Here is a 23,840-nt window from a genome sequence, read left to right as displayed (position 1 = left end):
AAATGGCACAAATTCCCAGAGATGAGTGCCAGGACAGGCCAGCCCTCAGGCTCACCCACCCCTCCGTGGTCCCGTGCTTGCCTGCCTGTCAGCCAGCCGGTATCCTGTCTGGTCCGTCTGCCTCTTCCCCCAAGCACCCTCCCGGTCCTCCAGCCAGCACCTCCAGCCTGAGAGCTTTCCGAGTGTCTCTTTCAGCCCAGGAAGGCTGGGACTAGGCCAGGCTATGTTGGAGAGTTTATAGGGACTCCGAGCTGCCGCCTCTCAGCCAGGCCTCAGAGGCTGACTAACAGGCTGACACATGGCAGCAGGGACTTTATGGGCCACAGGCCTGGTTAGCCAAACCAAGGTAGAGCTACACAGAGACAGAGTGAGAGAGAGGCAGCTTTCACAGAGACAGGATCTGACAATGTGTTTACAGCAACTTGTTGGGTCCTGTATCTGGGCTGGGCGTACACCCACAGCACTTCCTTATATGGAATCACTTCAACCCCCTGCTGATGGACCGGGAAACTCAAACCTTAAACCCTCACTTAGACTGTGTGCCTTGGACCCTTAAGGAGCAAGGGTACCTTGAACCCTCACTGACCACTTGGTTTTGTAGTGACAAACCATTGATCATAGAATTAGTTGTCAAGCAGTGTAGCTGTTCAAAAAAAGGGTACTAAACTTAGGATATCTTAAATTTGAAAGATAATATGGTCTAAAAGAAACTATATTGAATTTGGAATCTGAGAGCCTGAATTTGAATTCTAACTTTTCTACTGAGTGATGCTGGACAAGTCTCACTCCTCTAAATGATATTGAACATGCCTTTCTGTTCCCCAAATCCTAGGAATTCAGAAAAGTCCCAGACCCTCACTGATATTAGGAAATCCAGAACTCAAATCCTCCCTAACTCACTAACTAATAAACAATCAGCCTTCCAGCCAACTGACCCAGCCCTCAATGACCAGGGAAACAAACTCCAAATCCAGAGATTCTGAAATCTGTGTGGGTCTGACTGTGTTTGCTTCTAGGGGAACACTATAGGAATACAGTACAGAGAGTATAAATCCCTATGCCCAGAGCTATTTGAGGAGATTATAGATGGCACATAGAGTCTTTGAAAGGTTTACAAAGTGTTTAACATACATTATCTCATTTGATCCTCACACCAACAAGTAAAGTGGGAGACCACAGCTCAGAGTTTAAGAGACTTGCCTAATTATCCAAATATCCAAACTAAATCCAAATCAGGGCTCTTCTGAATCCAAGTTTAGGTCTTTTTCTTTTATACTGTGCCCTCCATGAGCTATATTGGAAAAGATTACTAACAATAGGAGGTGGCACATAAGCAGTATTGAGTAGTGGAGCCGATGGGAGCCTACCTTGAATTCTGTGGGCTCAGAGGAATGTAACTATAAATAGGAAGGGGAAATCTTTGTAGACTAGGACAGAAAGTGAGGGTAAGGTAATTGAGGTATTTGCTGATCACTGAGGAAAGCCTGAGCTTGTAGACAATCTGTAATGTTGGGTAGGTTTTGGGTCAGTGGAGGATACTCGGGTAAGCAAATGTTTAGAGGCTTGAAGGTGCAAGATATGTTTGAGAGCTGTGAGCATCCTGGCTGAGGGGGAGTGTGATTGCTGCCTTCAAGTATTAGAAGAGCTTTTGAAGCACAAGAGGTTATCTTGAGAGAGCTAAATGAGGAGCAAAGGGTAGATGCTGAAAGGAGGCAGGTTCAGGAGAGATGTCGGGCAAAGGTTCCTGACAATGAGGGCTGTCCAAAAGTGGACAGGAGGCCCACGAACAAATGCTGAATGACTACTTGATGGGAAGCTTACAGAGGGGATTCCCACTCAGCTATGGGTTGTATTAGATTAGACTTTTGAGGTTCCTTTTTGATCTGAGAATATAGGAATGGGAAATCATGCAGTATGCAGAGATAAAAGAAGAGGAGATAAAACCAGACCTTCCAGATTGTGAAAGGCCTTGAATGCCAAATGTATGAGTATGAGCTTTACCTCAAAGTCAAGGAATCCAGAGAAAAAGACCAAAGATGGCCAGATGGCCAGAATTGCTGACTTCTGTACTAATTTCAGCACTTCCTCCCTTCTCCCCTCTTCTTTCATCACCCCATCACTTGATGTGCTATTTCACACAGACTCAAGGCTTCCTTGCTTATGAGAGTGTGAAAAGGGGGCTCTTTTAACCAAAACATAATTGTTAAACAAATACTTTCTTCTAAAGTATTTGGGTATGTAAAAGTCCAGTAGAAGTTGGTCCTAGGGAGACAAAAAATAGGAAGGGGCCAAGGGGTGCAACTGGGTAGGGCCAAGATGAGACAAACAGTACTGAAGAAGGGACCTGGGTGGGGGTTCTCTAACAGCAGTATCTCAATCCCTCCCCTTCCTCACTTCTTCCCACCACAGTCTGTTTCGGGTGAGTCACACCAACGCCCAGAGCTCCATAAATTCCTCCACCTACCGGCCCTTCAAGTTTGGCCTCCCAGAACCCTCCCCCATCTCCCTGATTCCCCACCCTCCCCTCCCTTTCTTTCCTCTCCCCATTGGCCCTGGGAAGTGGCAAGAAGAGCAGCCCTGGGGGGAGGGGTGTGCTGGGCAGGGCCAAGACAAGCATTAGGGAAAGTAGTAGTGGATGTAATATGGGCCCATTAGGGAGCATGGAAGAAGACAATCCTAAGTGCTGCCTCACCTCCATTCAGTGGTCACTGAAGGCACTTCTGTCGGGAGTCCCCAAATCTGACCGCCTTCCCATGACCCTGGCTTGCTGGGTGACCTGGTGAGTCACTAATCTTTCCAGGCCTTCAATTCCCCTTTAGGCATTATAGGAAGAAGCTAAAGCTACCTTCAGAGGGAGATGGACTAGCCCTTGGAAGTCAGGGGTCAGTGGCCAGACATGTCCGAATTTCCCCCAAACAAGTCCTACCTGTAACTTGGAGCTGGAGTGTGGTCAGTGTACTAGGTGCTAGAGCTGGAGTCTGGCTCAGTCATTCCCTACTTGTGTGACTGAGCAATCACATAACCTCTCTAGGTCTCAGTTTCCTCACCTGTCAAATGAATGAGTGGGACTAGATCACCTCAAATTTCTCCTAGCTCTAAATCAACGATCCTATGTCCCTTTGTACTTCCTTACTTTCCATATGTAATCAGCAATCTGTTCGTGTTGATTATATCAACAAATATCAAACCAAATGTTTGGCATTCAAAGTCTTCATAATCTTCTCTTATTAGATTCAAAGATTTCTTAAGCAAAAACTGTCTTTTGCCTTTTTTATATCCTCAGTGCTTAGCACAGTGCCTGCTTCTTAGTAAAGGGATAATAAATGTTAATTGATTGTTTGACTCTGAAAAGGCTTTTAAACAGAGAACAAAATTTATTCAATAACAAATATTTCATATGGAAAAATCCATTATGAATAAATGAAACATTTAAGCCAGAGTTATCACACTCAGGAAAACCTGAGTTCACGTACTAGCTATGTGACCCTGGGTATGCCTCAATTTCCTCATCTGTAAAATAAGCAAACTAAAACTGAAATGACTAAATAACCACAAAAATTTCCTTTAAGTTCACCTTTTGCCTGGACAATCATACCAGTTTTCCGTGCCTCCAGTTTCTTCCCTTTCAGTCTATGTTTCATATTACTGCCCCAGGTAATATATCTAGTACATAGGACTGACCATGACACTGTTAACTCAAAAACCCTTGAAAGCCACCCCACCCTTCTTAACTAGAAAATACAGAACTTAATCTGACAATGAAAGCCCTCTCTAATCTCACACTCTCCTACCCTCCACACAGCTGCTGTCTAAGCAGGCTAGACTACAAGTTACTCCTGGTCTTCATTCTTATACCACCATCCTCACCCACTCCAGTCCCGGACAGACTCCAGTTGCCTTTTTATCTGCTGAAATCCTTTTCCTACCCCCTTCTCTCCTCATAAGTTTCATGTCACTTTTTTTGGATTTCTCCTTTGCCCATAACCTTATGTTAATATCACTATGTCATTGCACCCTTATATTAAGGAGTAAGCCCCTTGAAGGCGATGACTTTGTGCTTTTTCATCTCTCTAACTCTTAATACAATGTTCCTGTTACCTACTGTTACACATAGTAGGTGCTTAATAAACATGTGTTTAGTAGAATTGCTGAATCATTCCTTGATCAGGAATCCCCTTAAGGAAGGTGTGTTAGAGCATTTGTTCACTAAGGATGTCATATGTGGGTTTTTGCTGCTAATAATGGTGCATGTGGAGTTGACTTGTTAAAGATTGTTGAGTGCAAAAGGAGTTCTAAATTAAAGGCCGACGCTGGGAACCTTTTAGGAGCCCTATAAACATGACTGTGACTCCTGGGGTGGGGCACAGGGAGCCATACTTCCCATTTCTCTTACTAACAACTATCTTCCTCAAACCAGGGAAGTCAGATAGTGGTGTTACTCCTTCACAGACCACAGAAGCCTTACCTTCCGTTCCGGACAAACCCACTCCACCCAAAGGTAAGAACAGGTATGGAATTATCACAACTGTGCTATGGCTCCCTAAAGGCTCCTGCAAGTCTAGGCTGAGTTCTTACCCTTCCAGTGAGGGATCCCCAACATAGCCCCTCACTGGATGGGGCGCTCAGAATAGGCACAATAAACAGGAATTAAGTAAAGGCAGACTGTTTATGCCTGTACTGGGTATATATGTATGTATGTACATCAACATCTGTGTCTCTTAGTGTGTCTCTCTGCCTGTGTGTAATGTGTAGTCTCCCTCTTCTGGCTGGAGAGAGAAATGTCCACCCAGATCTGAGCTCTCGAATCCCTGGGACATACTGCCTTATTTCCCTGCCTGCCTCACAGCTTCCTTTAAACCCTTTGCCCTCTACTCAGAGGCAGCTGGTGGTGCTGTAAATGGAGCACTGGACCAGGAATCCGGAAGCCCAGAGGTCAAAACTAGCTTCAGGCACACACTAGCTATGTAAGCTCTTAGTAGCACCTACCTTGTTAGGAAACTCAAATGAGATTATTTCTTTTTAAAAAGAGAGAGGGAGACAACCCAGCATCTGGCACACAGGAGGCACTATATCTTTTCCCTTTGTGCCTTTATCGGGCATATCCCAATTACTTCTTCCCTTTCCATTTTTCTGTACTCTGAGGCCTTTTCTCACTGAAGCTCAGGCACCATGCTCTCCTTATTCTTTGTGCCTTTGTAGAGTTAGAGTAGCAGGAAATTTTTGTTACTTCAAGAAGTGATTTTAGTCATAGAAAAAAAAATTGCCATAAAAAACAGAAAAATGAGACCTAGAGTATCTCCTAGAGTCACTTGGGCCAAGCCTGGTCCATAATTGCTTCTGCTGGATCAGACACCTACCCCAGAATTGCTCCCTGTCCCGTTTTTACCTGCTTCTCTTCCACCCCCTCAAAATAACATTGATTTAGAATTTGCTCACCTGAGCTTGATGCGGGAAAAATTCCAATCTTTGATTCCCAACCCCTCCCCAGCTAATGTAAATTACCCTTTGACTCACAAATCCTGGTCCCTTTGAATTCCAATAGAAGATCCGGACCTGTCCCAGCCCCACCCGGATCTGAGCCAACTTTGGGGCTACACCCCAAATCCCCTCGAGCTAAGTCTCCGACTTAAAAGGACCACACTGGGAACCCCTCTTTGCAGAGATTCCAAACATGGTCGCCATGTGAGGAGTCTCTGTCCACTGGACCCTCTGTCCAGTGCCCTCCTTATCTCTACCTTCACCTATCTCCTACTTCTAAACTCAGTAATAAACCTCTTTTATTAATCTAGCTCTCTGGGCCAATAAATGCTTTTATTGGGAATTCCGCACCGCTATTAGACCTCAAATACCGAATCCAAGGGGGTTGCAGGGGAACTCTGTTTGACTCTCTGTACCCCAAACCTGCCACTAGACCTTAACTAAACCCTAATTTCATTTAGGTACCCAAATGTAGACCTCAACATGTGGTCTACACCTCAACATTTGGTTCCTGACCTCAACAAGCTCACTAGATCAAGTTCATTGGCCTGTTCTAATTCCAGCCTTAGTCTCAGTCAAGCAGGGAGTCTTTTAATGACATGGAGGACTGAAGTGCTTCACCAATAGCACTATTAAATCACTTGGCTAACTTCCCATCTAGCACAAGGCTTCTTTAACTTTTTCTACTTGTGACACCTTTTCACCAGAAAAATTTTTACTCAACCCTGGGAATATTAGTATATAAAATAGGCATACAGGTCAAACATTTATTGAGTATAAGTCATAAGAAAATTTATTTTAAAACAATTCTTTGGTATTCATATAATTTTACCATTTTAAAGACAAAAGCAAATTTGTATACTAATGAAAAGGATGTGTTTATTTTTACACAAAAAATTAAATCTTGGCAGAATATTTATACTTATAGTGTTGCCAAATTTTTCACAATCCCCACATTCAGTTATAATTGTTACCCACAGATTAAGAATCTTTGATCTAGTGAAAGGGAGAAATATCACATATTTTTCCCTCATTATCTCACAAATCAGAATAATTAATCAGACACAGATTTACCAAGTTCTCCTCTCAAAAAAAAGAGTAATTTTGTATGTTCATAAAAGAATAACCCCTTTCACAGTCTAGCTACTGCAAACTTTTATGGGATGGAATCACTTCATCTTTCTAGTTCACATCTGTCCTGATTACCATCTGGCTACCAAGAGTGTTTAGTTGTCATATCCCTCACCAATAATTCTATAAAAATATTTAACATATGTTGTAGATATCAGGCTGAAATGTATTTCATTTTCAGAATTGGAATAACATGAGACATTTATAGATCTCCTAACAATTTGCAAAAGGAAGTTTACCTAGCTTAGCCAAAGCAAGGAAAGTTTATGAAGCAAGGATATGGCATCAATTCATTTGGTTGCACCTTCCTTGCCTCTGTGTTGGCCTTGCTGGTTTAAAGCCTAAGGGAGGAAATCCTTATTCCTTGTGCAATTGCCACCAGGAAGCTGTATCAATGGTTTAAAACCTATTCCCTTTGGCTAATTAAGCCTAAGGATGTTTACAAACACTTTACATGGAAAGACTAGCCTATTTATTCCATTTTTATTATTTTATGTTTTTCTAAAATGAAATGATGAAGAGTGAACAGAACCAAACGAACATTGTACACAGTAAATAGCAATATTGTTTGAAGAACAATTGTAAGTTATTTTAATTATACTCAAATCAACTACCAAGGACTTCTGAAGGAAGATGTCATCTACCTCCAGTGAAAGACTTGATAAATAAAAGTATGTATAGTATGGTTTCATACACACACACACACACACACACACACACACACACACAATAGATAAAATAGCTATAGTGTATATTTATATAAAGAGAAAGAGAGACCTTATATAGTTTTGTGTGTGTGTGTGTGTAAAGTCTATATCAAAAGACTACCAGAAGAATTAATGTCAACAGATTACAGTACTTCTCTGAGAAAGAACAATTGATTCTAATTTGGAAGTAGATTGAGCCAACTTGAACCAATATAGAGCTGACAACAGTGAAACAGAAAGGAAATGAGCAACTTTCAGAGACTTGGTATAACAGCACTGCATTTGCTCTCTCCTGGGCTTTCTTCTCTTTTCCTTCTGTACTATTTCACCTGACAATCTACTCAGTTCCCATGGTACCTACTTGTCACCTATGTGCAAATGACTCTCAGATCTTCTTGGCCAGCTCTACCTTCTCTCTCATGCTTGTTTCTCATCTCCAACTGCCTCTTAGACCTCTTGAACTCGACATGTCCAAAATTGAACTCATTGGTGTTCCCCCAACCCCGACCTCTTCTTAATTTCTCTATCACTTTGAAGGATACCACTGACCTCCCAGTTTCCCAGGCTCATTTTCTGAGGTGTCATCTTCAGTCCCTTCCTCGCCCGCCCCCCCCCGCCCCCCACGATACAATCAGTTGTCAAGTCCTGTCTTTCATATTAGGTCTCTGTGTCCCCTTCCCTCCTCTAATACATTGCCACCACCTGGTAGATCCTCATGTTGTTGTTTATCCTTCATTCTTGAAGAGAACCATCGAAGCCATGAGTGTGACATCTCCACTTGTCCATGAAGTGGATTTGAGTGAGGCAGAGCTGCACAAAGTTATCAGCCTCACTCTCTCCTCCAGAGTCAGCAAATCCAATGGCAAGATGAAGGTCTTCAGGATGGCCCAGATACAGTAGGTGACCCAGGCTTTTTAAACTGAGGATTTTCCTAGGTCTCAGTTTGTCTGAGCAAGGCTTCATAATCTCATGACTGGCTTTTGGTCTCCCTGCCTCATCTTTCCTCATTATATAGTGCTTACTATGTGCCAAGCACCTCGCTGAGTATTCTGCATCTGATTTGACCCCAGGACAGGTACTATTATTATCCCATTTAACAGATAAGGAAACTGAAGCAAACAGATTAAATTATTTGCCCAGGATGACATAGCTAGTAAGTATCTGAGGTCACATTTGAACTCAGGTCTTTTTGACTCCAGAAATACAATATCCTTAGTTAACAAATTTTCTAAAATGCAAGTTTGATCCTATCACTTCCCTTTTCAGTAAACTCTTGTGGCTCTTTATTACTTCCTTCTGTGTTTGTAGCCCTTTGTAACCTTTCCTACCTTCTAGTCTTCTACACCTTATTTTCCTCCACTTACTCTGCAATCTAGTTACCCTGGCCTTATTACTGTTCCTTGCATGTGACAGCCTGTGTCCTGACTCCAAGCATTTTCACTGGCTGTCCTGAATTTCTGGAATTCTCTCTCTTTTTACCCCCTAGCTTCCCTGATTTCTTTCAAATCTTAGCTGATGTCCCATCTTCTCCAAAAGTCTTTCTTAAACCTCTTTAATCTTAGTGGTTTTCCTCTGAGATTGAGGTAATACATTTAGCACAGTGCCTGGCACATAAAAAGTACTTAATAGCAGTTAACTTATTGACTGACCATGCCTCTTATATAAGATATACAGTCAGGAGGAGGGCTGGGAGGAGAATGAAGGCTGACAGACCGGCCTGGGCTCTTCCAGGAAAGAGAGGCTCCAGGAGGAACTCACCAATAGGAGAGAGGGGGAGGAAGCCTTTCTGATAGAAGAAAGAAAACAGGCATTTATTATGTGCCAGATACAGTACAAAGCACTGTACAAATATTAATTTATTTGATAGTCATACTGATGAGGTCAGGGTAGCAATACCTACTTCAGAATAAACATGTGAAACGTTCACAATGGCCATTTTCTTTGCCAAAAGGAAGGTTTATTTAGAAGAGATTACAAACAAAATAAGAGGTAGAATATGCTTCAGGAGTGGCAAATATAAAACACAGTTGGGAGAGCAAATAGTTAGCAAGGAAAAGACAAGTTCCCAAGGGAACTCACAAGTAACCAGGAGAAAGAAAATACTCCATGAGGTGGGAGTAAGCCATTAACTGGCAAGTTAGATCAATAGAGGAGTTTAGCAGAGAAACAAGAGTTAGCTAGAGTAAGAAGGAAGGAGAGTGAGTACTCATAGTAGGCTTAGTCCTGAAGAGGATTTAGCAAAGATCTTCATCATAAGCAGATCTTTTATAGGGAAAATGCAAACTTGGGGTTTCTCAGGGAAACCAGGAATAAAGGCAGGAATTCAGAGGAAGGGATCAAGGAGGAGAGAAAGTGACAGGGAGTTCAGAGAGGGAATTAAAGAAGAGCCAGGTATAATACCTGGCAGACCAGGTTCCAGACCTGTTTTGAGATATGCTAATCAGTATTTCAAAAGGTTGTTTTAAAATACCCAGAGGTTGGAGGATGGACTATGAAGGATGATAAAGAGTTTTTTCCTCACAATCACTACAAATGGCTTAGTCTGGGAATTGATTATATCTGAGAATAAAGAATAAATAGCCATTTGAGTTTCTTCCTGATTAGGGGAAAGGATTGAGTCCACATCAACACCAACTCTGGGAGATAGAGCTCTTATTATTTTCACTTTACAGCCTAAGGAAACTAAGGCAGACTGGGGTGAAGATCACACAGGTAGTATATGTCTGAGGAAGTATTTGAAATCAGCTCTTCCTGATTCCAGGCCTACTTCTCTTTCCCCTGTACCACCTAGCTTGGAAGTACATGTCAAACTGAGCAGACAATAGGTAGGAATGGCAGGCTGTTCCAAAACTAGGTGGCCTCAGGCACTGAGGGAAGTTTCAGGTTGAGTCAGCATGACTAAGTAGAGGCTGCATGAATTGAAAGCTAGAAAGCCAGGGGCAGGATAGGGAGGAGAATGAAAGTACAAAGAATAGAGCAATACTAACTCACCAGAAAATCATGATCTAATGACATAATTAACTTTATTCATGAATAAATGAACAAATAACTACATCTGTACATGTATACAGTATAAATACAATGTAAACAAATACTATTAAATAGAAAATAGAAAAATACAAGATCGTTTGGAAGAGAGGGACTAGCAACTGGGATCAGCAAAGGCTTCGTCTAGAAGAAAAAATCCTAAACAAAGGGAAGGACTCTCTGGGACTGAGTTAAGAAAAAGGAAAGCATCTCAGACATGGGAGGTGGTTAATGCAAAGGCCTGGAACTAGAAGCTGGACTATGTGTGAAGAAGGTCACTTTAAGTGGATAGCAGCATGTAGGGAGCAGAAAAGTGTCTAATGTGGCTGGAAAGGATCGGCTGGGATCATGTCATATAGGACAGTTTAAAAATGATAGGAAGCTAAAAACGATAGGCACTTGATTAGGGTAGAGGAATTACATGTGGATTGTACTTGAAGAAAAGTACTTCTAAAAGGAGACCAATTGGGAGGTTTTGGGGATAATCTGGGTAATGGATGATCAGCTTTTGAACTGAGATGGTAGGTGTGTGAGTAGAAAGAAAAGGTTGAATATGAAAGATGACAAGATTTGGCCACTGATTAGATACATAAAATGAATCAAAGTGAGGAATCTAGGATAATGCCAAGGTTATAAAATTGGGTGACTGGAAAGATGGTGGTGCCTTCAATGGAAACAGGGTAGCTTGAAAGAGGGGAAGTTTTGAGCGAAGAGTTAGTTCAATTTAGACTTGATGAGTCTGGGATGATTCCAGGAGAAATATCTTGAAATGGCCTGAAGCTCGGGGAGAGATTAGTACAAAGAGAGACAGAGACACATACACAGACAAAGAAAGATAGAAAAAGAGAGGACACATCCTCAGTGTTCTCATTTCTGCCTCATCTCCCTGGCAGAGCTTTCTCGGGAAGATCAAGCAGCAATCACCATTCAGTGTGCCTACAGGAAGCATCTAGCACAGAAGGAAAGAACCCGGCGAATAAAAGAGAAGGAAGAATACGCAGCCTTGATGGACAAGCTACAAAAGGAGGTAAGGCTCTGCAGAAGTGGGAGCGATCCCCAGGGATGGTCCCCAGTGACCTTTGTCTGGGGGGAAACAGCACATGTGCAGCGGTCACCACCCGCACTCCGTGCGCCACCTCTCTCCTGGAATTGACTTTGGGGGCTGGCCTCCCCCTTTGGCTCTCAGGCCTTCCTGGCTATGGTGAAGCGGGAGCAGGAGCAGGCTCGCAGGGAACGGGAGAAGGAGGAAGAGCAACGGCGAAAGCGGCAGGAGGAGCTGAAGCGGCGGAAGCAGATGCTGGAAGCTGCGTTTGAGGGAGATATAGAGGAAATGAAGGCTGTACTGAAGGAGGTCAGCATGGGGTATTCCAAGCCGGAGCGTGAGAGACTCATCTATGGGTCAGCTGGGGTCAGCTGGGGTCAGCAGGAGGTCATACAGGTCTCAGAATAAGGTCAAAATGGTCACCTAGGGGGCACTGAGGATGCATCAAGGACCAAAATAAAGTTAGAGCCAGCGCCCAAGTCAGGCCCCGGGACTGGCGGCAGGGGCTGGTCAGGAACCCCGAGACCCATTTTCCACATTCCTTGCCCAGCTTACCTAGGAGGCCCACATAGCGCTCAGGAGGTTGGGCCCTATGTTGTGTCTCCCCCCCTCCCTCCCGCTCCCAGAAGGCTTCCCGAAGCTGCCCAAGGGGGGCTGCCTAGCCTCAGGCCAGAGTCTCAACCCTCCCCTCCCCCATCACCCACACACTCCTCTGGGACTCAAGGTTCCACTATAAGAGCAGGTAGAAGATGTCAGGGTGCGTCCTGCCGAGCCCAAAGCCTGGAAAGGAAAGGGTTCCCTGCACTTGTCCCTGCTCCCCATGAGTTCTCCAGCAGACTGACCCCACTACATGCGCCTGTAGCGTCCCCTCGGGGCCCGCTAATCCCCAGGCCTGGGGCTGAAGCACAAGTCCTCCCCTCAAGCGTCTCCAGGTTGGTCACATGGGCCTCGGGTTCCTTGTGGCCCCTGGACACATCTTCCCCCGACACTCCCCTGTGTCACTGGGCCTGTTGTGGGTCTTTGTGGAGGTAGGGGACGTGCTGAGCCGGGAGGGCGTGGGCCACGATGACCGCGGGAAGGCTGTGAGGCTGAAGAGTCACATGGCCATGGTGGAGTGCGCAGACGCCAACGGGAACACGCCGCTGTCCGAGGCTTCAGGGGGGGGCCACCCTGCAGCTATCAAGTTCCTCATAGAGAACGGTGCCCACCCCAACTGCAAGGTGCGGAGAAAGAGGGAGAGAATTCGCGACAGGGAGCTGTGGGTCCTTGCTCTGGGAGTGCTGGGGATGGGTCCTGGGCGCAGAGACCCAGGAGGGAGGGGGAACAGAGGCCGAAGGAGCGCGCTGTAGGGCGGAGGGCACGCTGAGGGGCCCACTCAGAGAGTCTCTGCCCACCCAGGGAGCCTTCGGTCGCACCCCTCTGTACAGAGCTGCCTTTGGTGGCCACCTGGCCGCAGTGGAGATGCTTCTGCAGCATGGATCAGACCCACGGATCTACGCAGATGATGGAAATACTCCAGAGCAGGTATGACTAACCCCTGTGCTGCCCCCTTCTCCTGTTCACTGAGATATCTTCCCTCCTTTCAGAATCCTAGACCTGATCCCCAGTCTTTCCTGGTTTTAGGTTCATAGCACCCCACTTTATGCCTCCCTCTCCTCCCCTTCTCCTTGGAGCAAGCCTCCATATCTTCATCTTCCTAGGAAGGGTCCTGACCTTGTGCAGTGTTGTTGGGAAGCTCAGCTGCTCAGAGTCATTATATAAATAAGTGCTGCCCAGGTCAGCCAGGAGGCTAGGCTACCCTTCTAGACTCTTGGGCTCAGGCCTTCTTTCTAAGCTCATAATGAAATTTCTTCTCCTGGAGAAGACCATGTCTTCATTTTAATTCTTCTAGTATCAGTCTTGGCAGCCCCCTGCTATCCCTAGGTTACTTTTTTTCTTATTCAGTAAAAAGTCTGCCTTCTTTTCCACCCACCCTTCCGTCATAAAAACCCCTCTCTCCCCAATGAAGGAGAAAAAAATAAATCCTAAATCCCCATTTTACAAACTAGTATAAATAAGGAAGAAAAGAAACTAGCATCTATTAAGCACTATGTGCCAGGCACTGGGCTAAGTGCTGAAGATACAAATAGGGGAAGGGAATGGGCAACTATTAGCTACCTGCTATGTGCTAGACACTGTACTGAGCACTTTATGAATATTATCACATTTAATCCTTATAACAACCCTATGAAAATAGAAGAATATAATTGAGGAGACTGAGGCAGACAGATTAAGTGACTAATCTGGGGTTATACAGTTATGTGGTTATACAGTTATTTTGTGTCTGAAGCTGCATTTGAACTCAGGTCTTCCTAAGTTCATGCTCGGCATTCTTTCTACTATGTTACTACCTTGTTGCCAAATACAGGAGGGGGAGGGAAGAAAAAGATATTTGCTTATCTCAAAGGGTTTACATCCTAATAGTAAACAACAAACTCCTACATCTATCGTTTTGTCTCCTTCCCCCAAAAAAGTCTCATTTTGCACTCTGAGCCTTAACTCCTTTATTGGGAAGTAAGTAGCATATTTCATCACGAAACTCTGGAATTTTAATTGTTTATTAATAAGAGTTTGTAAGTCTTTCAAAAGTTGTGTGTCTCTACAATAACCTTGATACTGGATAAATTGCCCTGGTTCTATTCACTTCATTTTATATCAGTTCATACAAATTTTCCCAAATTTCTCTGATGTCATCTTCATCATTTCTTACAGCACAGTACTGTCTCATCACATAACAGGTTCAACTATTTCCCTATTGAAGAGTATCCCCTCAGCTTCCAATTCTTTGACACCGCAAAAAGCTGCTATAAATATTTTTGTACATGAGGCCTTTTTCCCTTTTTTTTTTTTTAATCTTTTTGGCATAAGCATTAGTATTTAGTAATCAGTAAATATGTACACTTTAATAACTTGGGGGTCATAGTTCTATATTGTTTTCCAGAATGACTAAATCATTTCACACCTCCACCAGCAATACATTAGTGTACCTATTTCCCCAATTTTTTCTGGTAACTTTTTATGTTCACATGACTGTTCCATCCTCCTTCCTAAGTAAATTATTCTGCTGTCTCCTAGCTTATATTGTTCTTCAAAACTTTTATAACATCTTCAATCCCTGTCCCCCATATGCAGTTTCTATGCCAAATATTGGTAAATCCTTCTGTACATTAATATTTCCATTCACAGCAATTGATATATGAAATTAGATATCATTGGGCTTAATTCAGATTCCAACTCAAGTAATAAAACATAATAATGATTATAAAATTATAACAACAAAATTTATTTTAAAAGTCAAGATGAGAAATAAACACTGGAAATATTGCTATTATGAAAGTCTTGGGCAGTATGGGGGTGGGGATGAAAAAGAGAGGGGGAAAAATGTTAAACCCAGATAAACTCCTGTAACATAACTTTGACCCACATGTATAAGGTAGATTTTTAATAAAGAGTCCAAATTCATAACAATTCTACACTTAGAAGGTGTGTGGGAAAAGGTGAAGAACTTACAGATTAAGCCCATCAGATGATCAGAGACTGTTAGCTAAAGTAGAGGCCTATAGGCCTCAGTTTTGGCTTCTCTAGAGTCATGTGATTTTAGATAAGGCCTGGACTACATTCCATTGTCCAATGAAGTGATTATGTGGCCGAAGAAGCTGTATATCACCTTGTCTACTACATTCCACTGACCAATTAGGGAATAGTAGACTTATGTGACCAATCACAACATATAGAGGGTGGGATTTGGAGCTTCTTTGTCTGAAATATATAAAAGCTGTAAGCATTTTCAAGCTCTGGCCCTATCCTGCTGTGAAATTTGGCTCACAGATCAGGATGGGATCCATTTCTCGAGAGTCTAATAAATAATTCTGCTTTCTATGAGTGATCTCTGTGTTAGTCACTTTGGCTAGGTCTTTTTGTCCCAAACAAAGGGAAGAAGTTATGCCCCTACTTATGCCCCCCAGAGAAAGGACAATTAGAGCACAGTTCTTAACTAAAAAGGATCCTTTTCTCATTCATGGTTCTGATTTTTTCATCTTTATGCCACAAAGGATACCTGGTAACATGCAAGTGGGGTTGACTGCAAATATTTATGAGAAATAATGTTCAATCCAGCAAATGTATTTTGATAAAATAGATTTAAGAAAAACACAAAAGGAAGTAAGACTGGGCAGGATAGGGCCCACCCTACCATCTTATTTCTCTCAGATAAGAACCTGAGATGCAGTCACACAATTTGTTCATACATAATCATCTTTCATGATTTTAAATAAGGGAATTACAGATGTGATAGACACTAGCCATATCTAATGTTACTATGACACAGAGGTACTATGGGACAACTAATACTTCTCCTTGTTTTACTTGGGAGTTCTCACATTCTGGCCATTGTTCTGTGTGCAAACCCTCCACACTAGCTTCCCTGCTCATGGGCTGATCTTGTGTTTTTTTCCTCTTCTCACATTAGGAAGAGCTACAGAGGCTTTTGTGGCCAATGAACCCTTTCCAGATATTCTTACACAAATATCTGAAGTCCTTGGATGTGGAAGAGAGATTAGACTTGCTTCAGAAAAGAGAAACAGGAACAATAAGTGATTTAGGCTTGATTTTGGGAAAAACTTCTGAACAATTAGAGATTCTCTGTAGCTAGAATGGGTTTCCTCATAAGGTACTGAGTTTTTACTTACTCGAGTTCATCAGGAAGAACTTGGATGAGTATTTCTCAGGAATATTGTAGTCCAGGATTCTTTACGGTTTGTACTAGATGGCCACTGAGATTCATTCCAATTCTTAAAATTCTGTGATTCTTTATAACAAAGTGAACTTCTTCTGAAATTAGGAGGATTAAGAAATGATAGAAATGAAATGTCATCTGTGGCCAGCTCTCCTAAGGATTCTGGCCTCCTAAGGATTCTGGCCAAATACATCTCTGAGGGCATCACCCCAACAGCATCACCAGCTCTTTGATTTCTTATGCTACTACCCCAGAATAAAATTTTATGAAAATCTCTAAAACAAAGTTTCAGTATGGTCTCATCAGATGTAGAATAACATGTTGCCAATTCCTTCACAGGCACTAAATGTACAATATAAGCATAGGGAATGGCATATAGAACAGCCTTTATTCTACTCACTGATGAAAATGCACAAAATGCAAAGGATATACAGGAATACACGAACAAATATAGAAATATAAAAGATCAAATAGCTCATTAGTCTGTTTAGAAACACTACCCTCTCCAATAACCAGAAAAAAAAAAAAGCTGCTGCTGAATAAATATTCTCCTGTCACCTTAGACATACTAAATGACTCATTACAATCTCATAAATGATTGGCAGGGTCCAGATCTCCAGTTCCATGCCCTGATTTTGGTATTCTGCCACAGAATGATCTCTTCTTCCTCTGATAAATGGTGTGTTAAGGAAATCTTCCTTTAGGTAGATATTTCCAGGCTCAAATTCATAAGCTCTCCAACTTCAGAACTCAAATTCAATATTACCATGAGGTAATCCATAACCCTTAAGACTGGAAATATCCTGTGCTCAGAAAAAGAAACAGAAAAGTAGAAAGCACCCAGAAATTGGAGGTCCAGGAATGCCTATCTCAGGCTCACCTAGGCAAGCCAGTATGGTTGCCATGTGCTTTCTTTGCAAGCCATCCATTTCTGCTACTTTAAAGGGTGAAAGTCACCTCTATTCCTCCTTGATGCACTCTGGTCTACAAATACAAGGGGGGAAAATCACATAAAAAGAAAAATAGGTAAAAGGGATGAGCTTTTTCACAACTTGCTGTTGTAGACCAGAGTGGGGGCAGTTACTTGACCAGAGTCTGTTTTTCCTGGTTCTCAGTAATCAGAGGAATTCTTTATCCTCTCAGCAAGGGATTATGGTTTTGGTCTACTTTCATAAGTCATTCTCCTTGTAAAAAAAAAACCTACAGGGGCAGCTAAGTGATGCAGTGAAAAACATCAGCCCTGAAGTCAGGAAGACCTGAGTTCAAATGTGACCTCAGACACTTAACACTTCCTAACTGTGTGACCCTGGGCAAATCACTTAATCCCAATTGCCTCAGCAAAAAAAAAAAAAAAAAAAAGAAAGAAAGAAAGAAAGGAAGAAAGGAAGGAAGAGAAAAAAAGAAAAGAAACAAAAAAATTCACATTCAGTAATCTCATTAAGCCAATTGAGGGACCCATCAGAAGGATCAGGGCTTCTCCTTAAACAAGCATGAATCATTTTTTTTTAAAGAAAAGAAAAATAGGATTGAACAAGGTGGGGCCTGGAAGCAGGGACATTAATTAGGATCATTAAAAACTTTTTGAATTGAATTGAAGTTATAACTATTCAGACAAGTTACAATATGAGATATCAAAGTTTTCTATGAAATGGTGTTTCTTATTGCTTCAGCCATATGATAAAAAAAAAGTTTTATAAGTTCTTTTATTTGCTTCTCCAAGGAAAACTTGGTCCTGTAAGTTCAGTTTCACCACAATTTCCTCATATGTTTTAGGTTTATTTATACTGAGAATTTCAGTATTGATGTAATTCAATTCGTTCTGTCATATGGCTCACTGGTCATTGGATAAGAATTTCATATTTAGAGTACTATCAGGAAATTTAACATATATAATCTAAAAACTGGGAATATATTGGTACTGAAATGAATTTTTGTTTCAAGGAATAACTTGTCATTGAAAGCTATATGCAAATGAAGGCCAAGCCAATCTTTTGTTGTTGTTTAGTCACTTCTGCTCTTTATAACTTTATTTGGTGTTGTCTGGGCAATTTTCTTGCCATTTCCTTCTTCAACTCATTTTACAGATGAAGGAAATGAGGCCATCAGGTTAAGTGATTTGTCCAGGGTCATATAGCTAGACTCTGAAGCCTGATTTGAACTCAAGAAGATGAGTCTTCCTGATTCCAAGCCCAGTGCTCTATCCACTGTACCATCTCAGTTCCCAGGATAGTTTTAGGTACAGGGTTTATTCAGGACACATGACAAATTAATAATCTAATAGGTTGCTATTATAATCTAGGAAATATAAAATCTCCATCTACTTGGCTTTTTGTAGATTATTGGACCACTTTCTTTTAAATGCCAGTGGATCTCATTGGAATGGCCATATAGCATTCTGGGGCATGATACATTTAGTATGATATCATTTACAAAGTGAAATATTTTGTATAAGAAAAAACACCATATCCTGTGTTTTATATCTATCAGTGAAATGTTTTTTATTAATGTGCGAGAATTTTGCTTGCTTAATTATAGCTAGCATTTATATAGCACTTAAAGGTTTGCAAAGTGCTTTACAAGTATTATTTCATTTGATCTCCACAACTATTGCTATTATTATCCTCATTTTACAGATGAGGAAATTTAAGGCAGTCAGGAGGTGACTTGGTGACTTGCCATGGTCACCAAGTTGGTAAGTGTTGGAGAAAAACTTGGGTCTTCTTGATTCCAGGTCTAGTGTTCTATTCACCACCTAGGTGTCTAGCTTGGAAAAAGATATCTGTCTAGAGAGTTATCTGTCCCAGACAACTTCTAATTTACATTTTATTGTTATAAGGAAAGAAAAGATGAAGTAATTCCTAAAAGAAGGAAATTTCTTTATTAATGTAAATACAGAAGTACATTATTTTCAAGTTGAGTTTCAATTGAATTATTTATCAAATGTAACAATGACAATATTAATGTTAGCACACATATCTTTGCATTTTCCCAGAAACCTAAAGATTATAGTTTTGTCAGCAATAAACAAAAGGATTAGCTCCTGTTTTGATTTCATTTTTTCAATTTGGTTAATAATAACGAAAAGTCTGTTTGTTCCATTGATCTAATCATGGTTCTTCTTTGAGATTCAGGATGCTATTTTGATTACGTTCTTGATTCAGAAAATAAAAGAATATTAAGACTATGAGGCAAAGGACATTGATACATGTTGATTCTTTTTTTCCCTTTTTTATTGTTTTCTTTTTTTCTAGTTATATATGTTAATTTTTTAAAATACCCATTTCTTCATGTATCACATTGAGAGAAAAATCATGAGAAAAGAAGAAAAGAGAAAAACTATGAGAGAGAGAAAAAAAACAAAAGAAAAAATTGAACATAGCATACATATGTTGATTTACGTTCAGGCTCCCTAGTTCTCTTTTACATTGATTCCTAATATTTATAATAATAACTATTCATATAGTGCTCTCATATTTTCAGAACTCTTTATATATGTTATTTCATTTGATCCTTACAGAAATTTTGTGAAATGGTTGTTATTACTTATAGACATATATTTCATAGACAAGAAAGCTGAAGCTAAGGGAGGTTTTTATTGTGTGATCATATCCGACTCTTTGTGACTCTATTCAGGATTTCTTGACAAAGATACTACAGTGTTCTGTCATTTCCTTCTTTAGCTCATTTTACAGATGAGGAAACTGAGGCAAACAGCATTGTGACTTGCTTAGGGTTACACAGCTAATAAGTATTTAACTGGATTCAAACTCTGGTTTCCTGACTCCAAGCCTATTCAGGAGTGTTTGCTGTGTCACCTAGCTGTCTGTAAGGAAAGTTATCACACAACTATTAAGTGTGTGAGGCAGGATTTGAACTCAGGCATTCTTGACTACAGGTTTAACATATGATTACATCATCTAGCTGCCTTTTTATAATTTAACTAAGACCTTAGCATTATGGGTTAATCACACTATTTCAAGGAAATCTTTCCATTTGGACACCGTACAAGACTGCCTTCATGGTGCTGATGACATTGAGCAGATGTCACTGTGGAGGGCCATTTAAATAATAAGCACTTTTCACATCGTTAGAAGGAATTGGTAGAAATGATTTTCCCTGATCATTTCTATTTTCACCACATAGATATTGGCTCAAAGTATCACCTTTTGAGGTCACTACCTCTCTGACCTTGGATGATAGAGAGAAACCACTTTTCTTCTTGAAGATAATGAGAATAGCTCATAAGGGTTTAGTCTAGGGCAGAAGACACAGTTCTGCAAAGCTAGAAAGGACACTGCTTTCACTGCTGAAAATAGAGGTTATAATTAAAATTTACAATATTCTTTGATCTCCCTGACAATCTGTTGCTTGATAGACAGAATACTCTCCTAGCCAGTAATCAAATATTCAAAAATGCAGTTTTCCCACACCTCCCATCCTTAAATGATGTCTAGTTCCCAGATTCTCTTTAACAAAAAACAACTGGAAGTGCATTGAAAATTATCTTTACCTAGAAAATCATTATTAAAAATTCAGATAAGTAAAATTTTTAATATGTGAGGGATACTTGGTCCCCCACCCATCCCCAATTTGTATGGTGTAGTAAAACAAACAGCAGAAGAGTTGACTAAATTCACCATTATTTCAAGTTTTGGGTAATCATAATTCATTCCCTTTTGGTTTCTCTTAATAAGCTAAATTGTGAGCCAAGAAAAGGAAAAAACTCTTGCTACGAGGTTATCTTAGTAGAATCAGGAAGACTCATTTTTTAAGTTCAAATTCAGCTTCAGACACTTATTAGCTATATGACTCTGGGCAAGTCTCTCTTTACCTCAGGTCCTTATCTGTACAATGAGTTGGAAAGGGAAAGGGCAACCCACTTCAATATCTTTGTTAAGAAAACCCTAAATGAGGTCACAAAGAGTCAAACATGATGGAATAACAACAACAACAACATAGACGATGAAGTAAAAAAAAAATTAAGCCTATGTGACATGCACCCATAATAATTAATAATCTACAAGACTTTGATCCCTTTATTTCTTTAATAATAATCCATATTTTCACTACTACTATGTATGCACATTTTCACACTGAAATTATTAAATATATGTTGACTTAATTTGGAGACTTTATTTAGCTCTTTCTAGAATTTCTGTACTTTTTTTTTTTTTTTTTTGCTTATGTTTAGCTGGTATGTTGAAATACAAGATGACAAAGCATCTTATAAAATGTTACTTATTGCCTTTGGATGCATAAGAAAACCAACTTTTCCAGTTGCCCAAAGACAACGTCTGAGCAATGTTTCTATGTGAGACAACAGTCTTTGTCTTCATCTGTAGCAAAAATGTCAGTATTCATGTGGTTTAGTTCTCTCAGTAGTGTCAGTGATTTGGAAATGGAGTTCACATTGATAGCTTCAAGACTAAATGTTTGTTTTTTCTGTTTTATTTTTTCCTGAGACAGTTGGGGTTAAGTAACTTGCCCAGGGTCACACAGCCAAGGAAGTGTTGAGTGTCTGAGACCATATTTGAACTCAGGTCCTCCTGGCTTCAGGGCTAGTGCTTTATCCACTGCACCACCTAGCTGCCCTAAGAGTAAATGTTTTTAAAGGATCTAAATGTCATATGAGTCTTAGTTCTTTCTGCCCCCTTTTTTGCCTCTCTGCTCCTATTACTGTATAAGCTGAAAGGAACAGGACTCATGTACTGGGGTTCAGTGTGTAATTTTCTCTATGTTGTGGGCTACCATGACCAAGGAATTTATCAGCTTGCAACAAATCCTTTAGAGTAAGTTCTCAGCAGTCTATCATTGCAACTATCTTCAAAATCTTTTCCATTTGGTAGAACCTGCCAAGGCTTATGATCTACTACCATCACCTTAAAGGGCTCAGGATTAGTTCCACATCACAATGAAGTGTCAGAGTGTTTCTGAAGTGCTAACATAAAAATAGCAATGATGCACACACTAATGACCGTGATGTTTTAGGGCATGGTAGAAAGAGTGTTGGACATGTATTGGTCAACCTGCCATCTCGGGGAGGGCATGGGGGAAAAGGGGAAAAATTGGAATAAAAGGTTTTGGAACTGTCAATGCTGAAAAATTACCCATGCATATATCTTGTAAATAAAAAGCTATAATAAAAAATAAAATAAAATAAAATAAAAAAGAATGTTGGATCTGGAACCAGGATATAGAATTTTCATTCTGGATCAGACATACTAACTTTGGCAAATTGGTTTGTTTCTTTGAACCTGTCTATCAAGGAATGGAGATAAAAATGTTTGGGCTTGCTATCTTACAGAATACCTAACATAGGCATGTATATGTGTAGTCTTGATGTCCTTTATCTATTCTTCACATGTAGGTGGCCTCCCTTGATGCCGTGGTAGATGTCTTGAGGTCCTGGGACATTAATCTCACAGATGCCATGCTGAAAAAGATGGAGGCTGAGCAGCAGCGCCGGGCCCAAGAAGCCCAGAAGCAAAAGGAGGCAGAAACCAAGCGGTGCCCATGGGAAAGAGGAGGGTGGGAAGAGGGAGAATGTTTTAGATGTTAAATGAGAGGCTCTGAGGTGGTGGGTCTCAGGGAGGCAAGGGAAGGCTGGAGTTAATGCATAAAGGTGGAGAAATGGCAGAAACTTCCACCCTTACTTCTGCTTTCCATTCCTACAGAATGGCTGCCAATGTGCAGGAACTACAGAAGGAGCAGGAGCGTTGTCAAAAGGAGGTTAATATGAACAGGACCCCAACTCTGTGGTCCCTCAAAACCATGCCCCCCAAACAAACTAGGAACCCAACTCCCCCTTAAGTTCCCAAACCTACTGAGTTCAAATTGAAAGGTCTTGGGGGATATCTAATCCAATCCTTTGTCACAAATCCCCTCAACAGTATCTTCAAGCATCCACCCTCTGCTTTAAGACTTCTTGAGCGGGACAATCTGCTACTTCCTGAAGTATTCATTTAACTTTTGAACAATTCTAATTGCTAGGAAATTTTTTTCATATAACTAGTTTACATTAACCTGTCTACAACTTCCATTATCCCATTGTGCCTTCCTAGGGTCAAGAAGCACTTTTAACACCTCTTTTACATAACAATCCTTCAGATAGATGAAAGCAAATATCATGTCTCTCCTGGGCAGGGAGGTGGTACAATAGATAGAGCTCCCTACCCGGCATCAGAAAGATTTGATCTGATTCAGATGTGATCTCAGATACTTACTGACTATGATCTGAGCAAGTTACTGTTTGCCTTAATTTCCTCATCTGTAAAATCAGCTAGAGATGGAAATGGCAAACCACACCTGTATCTTGTGCAAGAAAACTCCAAAATGGGGTGAGAGTCAGACCTTTCTTCAGATTAAATATCCCCTATTAATTGAACCAATAAGATCTAGTCTTCAGTCACCACCCTTTTCTGGATGTTTGCCACTGTGGCAGTTATCACAGTTAATCACAAGATGTATTCTGGCCACAGAGACCAGAGCAAGACTTTTCCTCTAATCTGTATGCTAGACATCTCAATAGAGCTTGGGCAGGAGAGTATTAGCATAGAGAAGGCCATGTCCACTGTTCACTTCTATTGGTCACAAAAGTCCAAGAAGTTCTTCATATCTCTTTCACAGGAGCAATGATATAGTCATTGCTACTCTACTCTGTACCAGTGACATCATCTTTTTA

General features: G+C 41.0%; 1 protein-coding gene across 6 annotated transcripts in view; it reads left to right on the top strand.

The window, feature by feature from the left end:
- IQANK1 (IQ motif and ankyrin repeat containing 1) overlaps positions 1–23,840 on the top strand; it is a 50,325-nt gene that overhangs the window by 7,803 nt on the left and 18,682 nt on the right. For 5 of the 6 annotated variants that reach the window (XR_004231147.1, XR_004231146.1, XM_031947433.1 and 2 more), the window contains 7 exons: positions 4,418–4,498; positions 11,237–11,370; positions 11,530–11,694; positions 12,414–12,605; positions 12,784–12,909; positions 22,527–22,666; positions 22,834–22,888. Coding sequence is in view for 4 of the 6 variants with exons in the window: in XM_031947433.1 (XP_031803293.1) it covers positions 4,418–4,498; positions 11,237–11,370; positions 11,530–11,694; positions 12,414–12,605; positions 12,784–12,909; positions 22,527–22,666; positions 22,834–22,888 (893 nt within the window). In the remaining 2 variants the exon portion in view is untranslated. Of the gene's footprint in view, positions 1–4,412; positions 4,499–8,060; positions 8,213–11,236; positions 11,371–11,529; positions 11,695–12,413; positions 12,606–12,783; positions 12,910–22,526; positions 22,667–22,833; positions 22,889–23,840 lie in introns of those variants that run through there. The other variant, XM_031947435.1, reaches the window with a different exon arrangement.

This window comes from Sarcophilus harrisii, chromosome 1, assembly GCF_902635505.1.
Source record: "Sarcophilus harrisii chromosome 1, mSarHar1.11, whole genome shotgun sequence".
Classification (NCBI taxonomy): Eukaryota; Metazoa; Chordata; class Mammalia; order Dasyuromorphia; family Dasyuridae; genus Sarcophilus; species Sarcophilus harrisii.
Note: the sequence above shows the minus strand (reverse complement) of the source record. Positions and strands in the feature narration are given on the sequence as shown.